This window comes from Atta cephalotes, assembly GCF_000143395.1.
Source record: "Atta cephalotes unplaced genomic scaffold scaffold00001, whole genome shotgun sequence".
NCBI lineage: Eukaryota > Metazoa > Arthropoda > Insecta > Hymenoptera > Formicidae > Atta > Atta cephalotes.
The window spans coordinates 11500658-11513804 of record NW_012130065.1 but is presented as its reverse complement, the minus strand read 5'-3'; the positions used below and the strand labels follow the sequence as shown (position 1 = coordinate 11513804).

Sequence of the window (13147 nt, the reverse complement as noted above, 5' to 3'; positions counted from 1 at the left end):
ANANANANAGAGATANACGANAGAGAGAGAGAGAGAGAGAGAGACACACCAAAAATTAATTTCATTCCGTTAATTTAAATATGTGTATTTTTAACAATATTTTATATTAAATATTTTATTTATATTTTTCGCTATAATACGTGAATTGTATCAAATATTATTTGTATCTTTAGAATTAGCGTGATATATGTCAGCATGTTATTGTAAAACTCATCAGTTCCGTAATATTTACATAAGAAAAAACTTTAACATTTGAAACTTAAAAACTTTAAAAATTTTATTTGAAGGTCATTCAGAAACGTTATTCGAGTGCCTCAATACATCATTTTATTTTTTTTGCTTACAATATCAAACGAAGATAAGATGATACATCTGAGTAATGTTTCCGAACGTAACTTTGGAATGCAGGTGGAAGACATAATTGACAATACATTATTTCTATTGCATTATTTCTATTATATATTTTTACTTTAAATCAATCATTAAAATAAAAAATGCATTAAAAATTATTTTCAATCATTAATATGTAAAAATATAATATTAATAGACACAAATATATTAGTATAAATAATAAAATATCAAAGAAATAAATAACAATGTAAAGATACTTATGTTAAAGATACTTACTGCAAGCAAGGGTATTACTATGGCAATTTTTAGATAGCATCCAAAAATTTGAGGAATTAGTGTCGAAAAGTACTTTAAAATATTGTGGATAAGACCCAATTGAGAGATAGCCAAAAAAAGAATTTTCGTGATCATCTCGCAAATTTATTCTTATAACACGTCTCCTATCCGAACGTCTTTGTCGATGATCGATGTCAATTGATCTTCGAGTAGAATTTGTCTCGTACAGCGGATTTCTTGAAGCATCAAAAAAATTTAATTATATTATACGTATATATGTAGTATCATATATATTCGAATGTATGAATATATAATATACGAATATCATAGAGTGTATATTACGTATGTACAACTTTCAAATAAATTTATTATCTTCAAACACCATTTACTTCTAAAAATTGTTACAGTCGCAACATTATCTATTTACGTATCGTATGCTATTTAGCTATTTTAAATGGAAATTGTTCCTTTCATGACACTAATATTAATCAAGACATAATATATGAAGAAGATAAGAATATGATTCTCAAAGAAATTCTTCAAAAGCATTTCTCTGATATAATGTATGTATTTTCTATAAATTTATTTTAATTATTGTTAAAGTATTTTCGCTTACCTTTGCAATTCTGCGTTGATCAACACAGAAAGTATCGCTACTGCCACAAAAAATTGAAACATGTTTCTCAAATTGCCTGATTGAGCTACAATAACTAAGAAGATTCTAGGAACGTAATTCTCTTTCGAATGCCACAACACGCGGTTTATATAATATACTAAAGTATGTGTTTGCGTTTACGAATTCAAGAGGGCGAGAAGGACAACAGAGAGTGAGCGCTCAAAGAGTTCTAAAACAATCTGATGCGTCAATTTTAAAAGTAATGCTTCGAGATTGATGCAAGAAGCTTGCGATCTGCGATTCGCGTTTTGTGTCTTATATAAATTTATAATAGCTTTATTCGAAATTCTTATGTTAATATATTTTCGATTAAAATTATCAAAAATTTGATTAAATTATCAGAAACTATATTATTTCATTATAATGTCTTTATATAGTTGAAAGGAATGTTAAACGTCCCGTACTTGAATCGCACTATGTGGTAGTCACATACGAAGAGTATACTATAAGTGTGTATCAAGTGACTTCAATATGTGTGTGATTTTTCGTGTAAAAATAATACACTATGTATGTAAAAATTTACATATTTAAATGCGTATAGTGTCATTTTTACGGAAAATTAAATACATAAATTATTACATACATATATATGTTAAAGTCACTTTGGTAAATGTAGACAATATAATAATGAAAGCAGCTCCGATTCTCTTGATCTTGACATATCTTGTCCCTGAATGACCTCCAACAAGTTTTAGCCGTCGCTTGTCCCATTAAAAAATTATTAACAAAAAATGTTTTAAAAATAATTTATTTTAATTCTATTATACATGTACAGTATTAAATATTATTTGACACATATATCAAGGTCATAGCCCTGAGGAACCCTTAATAAATTTTACTTGGCGATCACTCTTCGTTAAAAAGTTATTAACAAAAAAGTTTTAAAAATAACGTTTTATTTTACTACTTTATAAATAAATTCTTACTTTACAAACAAATTCACCACTTCAAAAATAAATTATTTTATAATTTATTTTTTGTTATTAAAGCAGTGAACTTGTAGGAACACTAATTCACTTCAAAAACACAAATTCACTATTTTACAAAGAAATTCATCATTTTATTTATACTTTATAAACAAATTTATTTTATACTTTACAAACAATTTTACTACTTTAAAAATAAATTATTTTAAATTATTTAATTTTTTTGTTTTTAAAGTAATAAACTTGTTTGTAAAGTAGTGAATTTGTGTTTTTAAAGCACTGATTTGTTTCTACAAAGTTACTACTTTGTAAAAACAAAAAAGTTGCTTCGCGTGGAAATCGTGTGGAGGGGGAGGTGGTATGAGAATCACTTCTCGTGGAAATAGGGGAAAGTATAAAATAGTTAATATTTAATGCCGTATATGTATAATAAAAATAAAATGTTATTAAAAAAATTTTTTTAACTTTTTAACGAAGGACTTTAACGAGCGACGGCTAAGATCATTCAAGTTCATGATCTTGATAACATATATCAAGGTCAAAAGCATCGGAACTGCTTCCATTATTGTCTTTTATTCCATTATTATCATTTATCATGTTTTAAATACTTAGATTTGCAGTATATAACGAATTCTTTGAGAATTAAAGAACATTGCTTAGAAAATAAATACAAATTATACAAAATTTTGTGTTAACCGAGAATTTGACACAATCGTACGTCACCCGTAAAGATTGATTTATTTTACCAAAGGGAGGAACAATTCAACAAATAATGCAAACCGATTTGACTAAATTCTCAGTCTTCCCCACTTTCTTACAGAAATAAGATAGGAGAAAAATAGAAAAGCAACGAAAAAAATAATGTTGTTGAAACAACTTCAATTTTTCTTTTTCATAATGAGATATTGCGCCATAATAGTCTTCACAAAAGTTAGTAATTGCTCGATCTGTTTACAGATCTGATAACTAAATGAAAATCAAAAAGAATACGAAGAAGAAATAGAAATAAAATTAATAATAAAATTCTGAAAATGTTAGTTTGGAATAAAGAAATTGATTTTATGTAGAATAAATGAATCCTTTAATGAAGCTTTTCTTTCATAAATTGACTTTAGCGGAAAAAATACGAAAATGCTGCGTAAACTGCAAAAATTGTTTAATTGTTCTAATTTCTTTTATTATTATGGAGAAGTGGCATTGTATATTAACATTATAATAAGATCAGTTTCTGCAACTTGCAAATAATAAGTGCTCTAAAATACTAGTTTTTATATGCATTAAAATAATTCTTTTATTACCTTCCTTTGCCGTATTTAATTTAGCATTATGTACAAATTCGTTGATGTAAATTTTTTAAATACGCGTTGAAAATACATATTATAATATTAATAATAAAACATCAAAAACGGAAATACTGGTATAGAGATAAGTTTGTAATATAAAATACCTTTTATGATTTAAATAAAATTGAAGGGTCGGCATATGAAATCTATATACAATATCTGATAAGAGTATATATTTTATTATAAAAAATTTTGTTAAACTCATAATATCATATTAATAGGATATTATGCTAAAAGAATATGTTATACTAAATCATTGATAAAAATAGTATTACATATGTTTTTAATTTTCTAAAATATTACGTACGTATTTATTTAAGAATATACCGCAGATAATCACAAATAAAAATCATAAGGAAATAAATATAAAATATAGGAATCAATGTTCTATAAAATTTGTCTTAATTCGCTTATTGTTGTTATTTAAATTTTTCAACATTCATTTGTATAAAATTCTGAAAAAATATATAAATGTCTATATTGGCGAATCCAATTCCTCATGTCGAAATTCGATATAATATCGATAAAAAAATACATTGCCCAAAATCTACATCGATTTCTTATATATGCTCGGATCCGTGGGCCTTCTCAAAAGCGCTTATACACTTTTTCTGATTATTTTGTTCCAGCTATAACGATTTAAACGCAGCATATTTCTATTTTCAAATAATTTAAAACATTATTTGTCGATATTTACCTAAGTAATAAGATACTTCATCAATTACAGTGATTTCGTACATTTGTTATCAATTTTTTAATAATTATATTTAAAATTTTTAATAATTATATTTAAAACATTTATTAAGAAAATATATACGTTTTTGATTTTATGGAAAATATAATATTTGATATATTTCCAATCTTATTGTTTCCAATCTTATTAATATATGATATGTTTGTTGACTCATACTTTTATTTAAAAAAAAAATAATACTAAATTTAAAACAATACGTATGTATAAAAAAAAGAAACTTGTTTGAATTAAAAATTGTAAATTCATTTATTATTATTAGGCAATATTATTAGGTAATAGTATTAAGCATAAAAAATTTCCTTGATCGAAAATAGTGTTTTACATTTACGTGTGAAAAAAGAAAATTTATAATATACGAAATAATATTTTTCAGAATGATATATTAAATAAACTTGAAGGGTTGATATGTGAAATATATATAATATATAAAAAGAAATGTACTTTATTTTAATAATCTTAATCATATATATATCATATAATAATATATTTTATACGGAAAAAATAAGCTGTTCAAAATAATTGATAAAAATGATATCAAACATCTTATCATTCTAATTTTCTAAAATATTACATTCGTATTTATAACAACGTATCGTTTAATTACAAATAAAAATTACGCAATGAGCATAAAAGACTCAATGCCCTAAAAAGAGCATTTAATTTTAACTTATTTTAACTTATTTATGTATTATGTTATTTTTATTTATATACTCTAGTTAGAATTTAAAAGTATTCTATTGGGATGACACTATTTATTTTGCGGGAGCGAATCCTATGCGATCGTTCCCCATGTCGAACTCAGTATAATACCGACCAAGAAATGAATCACCTAAAACCTACATCATACCAAACTCACTCTGAGCCGCAATTTCGAAGGCGCTATAACATACCGGTGTATCCTCATCATCGATCTATAATAAATTGTATGTCATATAATGTTTCTATTATAAAACAATTAGCACTAGCTATTCACAATAATCAGTGGATTATTAGTCCAGTAACATCAAAAACGAGAAAAAAACACACAAAGAATTCTCAAAAATTATAATATGTGAGTATTTTAATGAAACATTTATAATCGATAGAAAATAAATTTGTAAAATATATAAAATATTTGCTTTGTATTCTGATAATCAATAAATAATCATATATTTGAAATTAAACTATGCTTATCAAAAATCGAAACGAATGACAGCTGTCGAATTGAGATAAATATGATTTTATCCTATTTCGAAATAAGAGGAGAATTATTGATATATTTTACAAATATATTTTATCAAATATTGTATTCTAAAAAATATTGCTTTTTTGATAAATATTTTTATTTTAATATATCTTAGAATTTTTATAATATAAGTTTTCTCGCTTCTGACGCTTCATTAATTTAAAGATTTAAAGATAGTAAGTAATCAGAAGCCTTAAACGTTTATTTGACGATATTCACCTTTCTCACAATGATGTAATTTTCTGCAGTGAGTACGAATGGTTTACCACTTAGGAAAAAAGTAACATTGGGTAAATTAGAAATCTGATCACAGTCCATCTTTAAACAAAGTTTAGTATCTATTAATCCAAATTAATATAAACAATAAAATATCAAATTTTCATTAATTTATTTCAGTAATTTATTAAATATTGTTAAAAGAAAATTGCCATTGTAAAAAATATCATATATAATTTACATATACTACTCTACTTAAATTCGTCAATTGCAATCCGGTTAGTAATAATTGCAATGTCCGTTGGTGGTCCAGCTAGTCGAGAAAAGCCTGTGTCAGCGATAGCTTGACAACCATTTACACATAAGGTTCTATTTTCCATTTGAATTCTATAGTGCAACATTAATAATCATTTCATATATAATCCGCAAATAAACGTATAATTAGAAAATAATCACATACTTATCCATAACAAATTGCCAGTATCCTTTGTGGGTAACATTAACATATGTTAACTCGCCGTAAAGAGAGGGATCGGAGCCCCCCAATATTAGTACACTACCGACCGAAGAATCCAACAGATTTCTGTACAGATTATATATATTTTTTAATGAAAAAACATAGTATTATTAATACGAAAAGATAAATTATATAGAATGTATTGGAAAATAAGCCATTTAACTAAAAAAGTATTTTCAAACATGCTAGCATGTTTGAATGAGTATTAACATACTCGCTGTCGTAATGAGTGGAGTTATCCAATGTCAGATCATTATCCATCATAAACGAGGTTCTGCACACATTATATGTCTTTTAATATGAAAAAACAGTACTTTTAACGTAGAAAGACAAATTTTGTCATATGAAACAACAATTTATTTAAATAAAAAAATACAAATTTATAGACGCGTTTTTATACTTTTAGACGCGTGACACATGAAGAAATACATACCGATTTAAATAAAAACTAAAAATTGATAGCGACATCTTGCTGAATCATGTTGGTAAAAACAGGAGTTACTTCTAAAATAGATATATTAGGGTAACCTATTCCCAAGATACCATCGAATTTTGCATAGAGAAAAATCTATTTCTGGTTCAATTATCGCTTCCCCAAATGTTTGATTTATAATAATAAGACCAGCAACCTACAAAAAATTTGTCTTTAAAGAAATTTTTATAGATTAAAACTAAATCGTACTGTTTATTGATGATGATTTACATTTACTACATCAATAGATAATTATCCGGACAGTCTACCATATTCATATTGTATATCGAATAAAGTACCATTTCGTATGTACGTGCGAGAAGCTCGATTATTATATTTTTTATGTGTCACTATAAAAGATAGTACATAAATATAAACAAGTTATTGTTAAAGTGCTAAAAATAAATTTCACTTTGTTAATTTATATGTATAAGTGAAATACAAAAAAAAATACAAAGTGTCATATTATTTAATTTTCTCATTAAAATTATATTCATAGAATATCAATTTTTTTTAACTGGGTAAACAAATATTGTACTTTATGGAAATTCTGTTAGATATGGCATCATGAATAAATAATACTTAATATTAACATTATTGTAAAAAATGTTTTTAATAGTTTAAAAAAATTAAATATCATTTATTAAAATATTAGCGCACGGTTTGCAATGTCAATTCCAATTAGTACAAACTTTTCCTCTTTTATTGTATACGAACATAAACATAAATATAAATATAAACACAATATTGAAAAAATAATGTTATAATATTTACAGCAAGTTAAGTCATCAATGTCACAGTGTATGGATGGTATCCAGAGATTAGCGGAACCAGTATCGAAAAGTACTTTAAATTTTTGCGGTGGAGTTCCAATTGAAATAACGCCATAATATTGAGTATTCCGAAAATTAAATAGTGGTTCCCTTACAATGCTAGCAAACGTAGTCAAATTACCTTGTCGACAATCGATTTTCGAACAAAGGATGTCTTGTGTAACGAAATTCTTAAAATAACATTTAAAATTTTAATTAATTTCTGTTATATTGTATGCATATATGTTTCATAAAAACACAAATATATGAACAGATATATATGAATATCGCACAACATATGTATAATATATACGAATTTTAAATAAATTGATAAGTCATCTTCAAACTTAATTTAATTATTTCTTATTTCTAAATTTCTATTACATAAGTCTCAACTAAAGGCAATCTGCATTAATCTATTTACGCAAATAGGGAAGATCTCGTTGCCTACAAAATGATTACCTACAGCTTCGTTTGCACACGGCAATATAATACATACGATAGAATTGCACATACGACGCTATTGGCCTAATTTACATCATGCTCTTAATACATGTACTAACTAGTAATTTTTTAATAAATTATCTTAATTTCGGCGAAACGTATAAACATATACATGATATGTATATTTAAGTAATCATTTGCATTGCATATTATACCAATTTATATCAAAGTACATTATTCTTTAAATACATAGCTATGAAAATAGAATAATTTAATAGAAAGTTACCAGCTAGTGCGCATATCAAGCATGCATGATGTATGCACTAAACCAATAACATCGTGTGTGCAATACTGTCGTGTATGCAATATTGTCATATGTGCAACATGCTCTGTGCAAATGAAGCTAGGCAATCGTTTTGTAAACAAACAAAGTCCCCATCAAATAACGTTATATATTTTAGATTCGAACTTCTCCGTTCACACATTTCACTTAAGATGTAAAGAAAAATAAATTGTAAGCTTCAAAGGAATTTGAAGCATTCTTTTATCTGTCCACATTATTCTAACACACAAAATACAATTTTGTTTTAGTTATGGTTGAATGTATTTATTGTGAATTAATGTTTACACATGCTCACCTATGTAATTCCGATCAGCACGATGAGTGCGGCAACTGCAAAGAACATTCGAAACATGTTTTCCGAATTATCTGGCGATTAAATCTAAGAAAATTGCAGGGATGTTCGAACTCTTTTTCACTCAGGACGCACAATAAACGAAAATGAAGTCAATCATGAGCGTTTCCAGTACCATTTATATATGAGATTATTTGTTTGTGTTGAGAAGGATAAAAGGAAGGATGAAGCGAGCGAAACATTCTAAAAGTGACCTTAGTGCTTTTCGTTAATCGAATAATAAATTTTTAAAAAAATACGGTTCGCATTTGTCCGCACTCATATTTAGCATATACGCATGCCTCAATGTATTTAAATAAATTTGATTAGTAAAAAAGATACGAGAGTGGATTAAATATAAATGAAAACTTTTTTTTATTATTTATTGGTCAAGAATAAAAATATAAAGAAAACAAATTATTTTTCTACATAGTTTCCTGCTACATTGAAATATTTTTTCCAGCAGATAATAATATATAATCTCATGCCGCTTATTACTCGTATAATACACAATTCTCTTAAAAAATGTCCAGTAATGCCCCAAATCTGTACATCGCAATGCTTGCAGAGGTTTATTCCATGGTATAAACTAAAGAATTGAGTTTATAAATTCAAATTCACTCAACAGTCAATCAACATATCATATTAAAATATGTAACTTAAAATTTAAATTATGTAGTAAAATAGATGGTACAGTCCAAAAATAAAAGTAGATGGTACACTCCAAATATAAAAGATGTAAATATGAAAAAAATGAATTACCTGATAACAGTGAAATATCGAATATAAGTAGTAAAAAAAGTATCGAATATAAGTAGTAAAAAAAAGAAACAACCGGGAAACAATTATGATCTGTGCACTTTGAAATTTACGCATAAAAATAAAAATAAACAAAAAAAAATCAAATTAATATGAAAGTGACGCAGATAAAAAATAAATTCCATAATACTTCCTGATTTGAACGATGGTATATATTGTAAATATGGTTGATTAAAGAAAAGTATCGTGATCAGAAAAGTACCGATGTAAGTATATATTTTATGTACTTACAAAAAAAGTGGGATAATGAAGAGATGAATGAGGTTGCCTGCAAAAATAGCAACATTATCCTTATAGTTATTATTTTCTATTCATTCCTTAAGTTTAAACAAATTATTTAATATATAATTTTAATCACGCAATATTATTTTAAAAAATATATATTATTATCATTTCTTAGAAATGAGAAAGAAGATCGATAACATTAACTATGGTCGAAGATAATTTATTGCTTTAGTTTTTAGATAAGTTTACAAATGCAGAATCAGCATTGAAAAACACATACAATTTTATATTTTATTAAACAAAAGAGAGAAATTGAAATTAAGAATTATATTTATAATATCGTGTAACAACACGATATTATGCTGGAAGAATTGACCGCATCAAAAGTTGATAGCAATAATAACGCACAACATCGTTATACTTTTTTAAATTAAATCACATATCACAATCGCATTTATCCAAGAATGCAGTTAACGCTTAAATAACCCCAAATAAAAATTTGAACGCAATAAGAATTAAGAAACAAAAAATCTAAAAAAAAAAGATTCTAAAAATATTGCAAGACAAAATAATTTGTTCATTATTTCCTATAATATTCTAACATTTACAGTACTCTCTTGAGAAAACAATACTTATTTTGCATGCGCAAATCCCACTCGGTTGTTCCTCATGTCAAACTCAGTATAAAACTGATTAAGAAATGGAATACCCAAAATCCAAATATCCCCACTGGAATTTACGAAAGTGCTTGTACATACCATTGTAGTATTTCTCGAATCGATCTACAACAAGTTAAACATGATGTTTTATTTTAAAACAATTTACAGCTCTTGTCTATTCATTATCATCTTACATTGCGATATCGAAAAAAATATATAAAAAAAGCATTGCAAATTACAATAAAATGTATTTTTTAATAAAACATCATTGCGGTCGACATATTTGCAAAATATATCCAAACCTCTCTATATTACAATAAAATCAATATATAATCTTATAATTGAAATTGAATTATAACCAGAAAACGAAATTAACTATATAATATGCGAGAGAATCAATATATTTCTTTTTACAAGTATATATTGTATTAAATGCAAAAATTATCTTGAAGAATGCATCCAATTTAATACATTTTGCAAGAGTTTATATATTTTATCGCTTTTGATATCAATTTGAAGATTCGTGATGAGTGATCAGAAATTTTAAACCTTAATTTAATTTACCATTCTTGTATTGATGTAATCTTTTGCAGTGAGAACGAATGGTTTATCATTCAGGAAGAAAGTAACATTGGGCAACTTAGAAATCTGGCAATCCACCTTTAAACAAAGTTTAGTATTTATTAATAATCCAGAATAATAAAAATAAAAAATATTACAATAAAACTTAGTATTAATAAGCCATATTAATATTGTCAACGGTAACAAATCAGACATTTATTAATTTATTTCGATAATTCATTTAGTATCATTAAAAGAGAGCTGCCATTGGGAAATTTATCATCTACTTACAAATATTTCTTCGCCATAATGAGAAATTCCAATTTGTTTTAATAAATCCAATTTGTTGTTAATAAATTCGATTTCTGAAGCTGGCCCAGATAGTCCCGGAAAACCAGTGTGGGCGATAGCTTCACAGCCATCCGCACATAAAATCATACGTTCCATTTTGATCCTACAACATTAGCAATTAATTTATATATAAATAATCCGTTGACATATATATATATATATATATATATGTAGCTTAAAAAATAATTACATACTTATCAATGGCAAATTGCCAGTATCCTTTGTTGGTTACATTAACATAAGTAAACTCGGTGTTATAATAAGTGGGATCGGAACCACCCAATATCAGTTGACTACCGTAATCATTTCTATAAACATTATGTTTTACGTTATTATTTTTTTCAACATTAAAAATATTATAAAAAAGACAAAATTTTGTAATTTAGGAAGACGAATCGTTCAAGTGAAATCATATTTTTAGACATAAGAAGGAGATACGTACCGATTCAGATAAAAACTAAAAACAGGTGCCGATACTAGGCCTTGTTCAATCATGCTAATGAAAACGGGAGGCACTCCTTTTGTAGATATCTCAGGATAACCCATTCCTAAGATTCCGTCGTACGCCAGAAAGGTAAAAGTCGGATCCAGTGTTACCGCTTCTGTGAATGTTTGATTTTGAACACTAACGCCAGCAATCTATAAAACATACATATGCTTCTTTAAAAAAATCTTTATAAGTTATCATTGAGATTAAATCGAATTGTTTGCTTGATGACATGTCCTACATTCACTACATCAGTAGATAAGTATCCAGTAAGCGCCCCAACCAAATAGTCAAGTCCGATATAAGTACCAACTTCTATGTGCGTGTGGGACTTATTGCTATTATATTTTCTATGTGACGCTGTATAAAATAATAACAGAAAATCAGTTGTTGTAAAGATGTTAAAAATTAATTAATTTTTATTAATTTAAAGATATATATGTTAACAATCATTATATGGTTAAAAACATTTATTTCTTTGCTTTAACATATAAATGTACCATGTATCAAAAATAATCATTTAAACATTTAAAATAAGCACGATAAATAAAATAAACCACATATGATTGTTAAACTTAATTTCATAATATTTACCTTCAGTGATTTTAATTTAAAATTATTAGACTTCTTAACTTATCTTAACTTAAATCATCATAATTATACTTGAAATAGATTGCCTTCCTACTTTATGTTTTTACTTAAAGTTAATCATTAAAATAAAAAATTAAAATCATTTCTACACGTATAATACTAATATTATTAAACATAAATGTGCTTGTATATAAGTAACTTATATATAAGTGCTTGTATAAATATAAATAACGTGAAGTATAATAGTATAAGTATGAAAATAAATAAAATAATGGAATTGTCGAAGAAAATTTTACGTTATGATTTACATACAGCAAGCAATGTTATTATTGTCGCAGGTGATGGATGGTACAAAAAAATTAGAGGCACCAGTGTCGAAAAGTATGTTAAACTTCTGCTGTGGGGTTCCAACCGAGATAATACCATAGTATTGTCTATCATATAAATTAAACAGTGGTGCCTGTATAATATCAGGTAAATCATCTCGTCGATTGTCAGCAATCGATTTTCGAATACAATTTGTCTTATATAATGGAATTCTTGAAGAAACACAGAAAAAATCTATTGTGTTATATATTTATGTATATGTATATATATATATATATATATATATATATATATATAGTATGTGTGTGTATATATATATATATATATATATATATATATATATATATAGTAGTAGTAAGTAGTAGTATATATATATATAGTTATAATAATAAATATAATAGTAAGTAATTAATTAGTAGTTACGTTAGTTATTAGTTACGT

At 25.9% G+C, this 13147-nt stretch overlaps 2 protein-coding genes and 1 pseudogene across 2 annotated transcripts in view; all 3 read right to left on the bottom strand.

Moving 5' to 3' along the window:
• The window catches only part of LOC105626983 (lysosomal aspartic protease-like), a 3462-nt gene extending 2157 nt beyond the window's left edge, over window positions 1–1305 (bottom strand). Inside the window, exons 1-2 of the mRNA XM_012208270.1 lie at window positions 1244–1305; window positions 628–863 (exon numbers count right to left, since the gene is read on the bottom strand). Of these exons, the coding sequence (XP_012063660.1) occupies window positions 628–863; window positions 1244–1305 (298 nt within the window). The remainder of the gene's footprint in view (window positions 1–627; window positions 864–1243) is intronic.
• Window positions 1306–5078: 3773 nt separating this feature from the next.
• Window positions 5079–8707, bottom strand: LOC105626952 (annotated as a pseudogene).
• Window positions 8708–10362: 1655 nt separating this feature from the next.
• LOC105626963 (lysosomal aspartic protease-like) overlaps window positions 10363–13147 on the bottom strand; it is a 3326-nt gene continuing 541 nt past the window's right edge. Inside the window, 7 exon segments of the mRNA XM_012208256.1 lie at window positions 10363–10521; window positions 10957–11049; window positions 11242–11404; window positions 11496–11609; window positions 11744–11940; window positions 12030–12148; window positions 12692–12918. Of these exon segments, the coding sequence (XP_012063646.1) occupies window positions 10363–10521; window positions 10957–11049; window positions 11242–11404; window positions 11496–11609; window positions 11744–11940; window positions 12030–12148; window positions 12692–12918 (1072 nt within the window).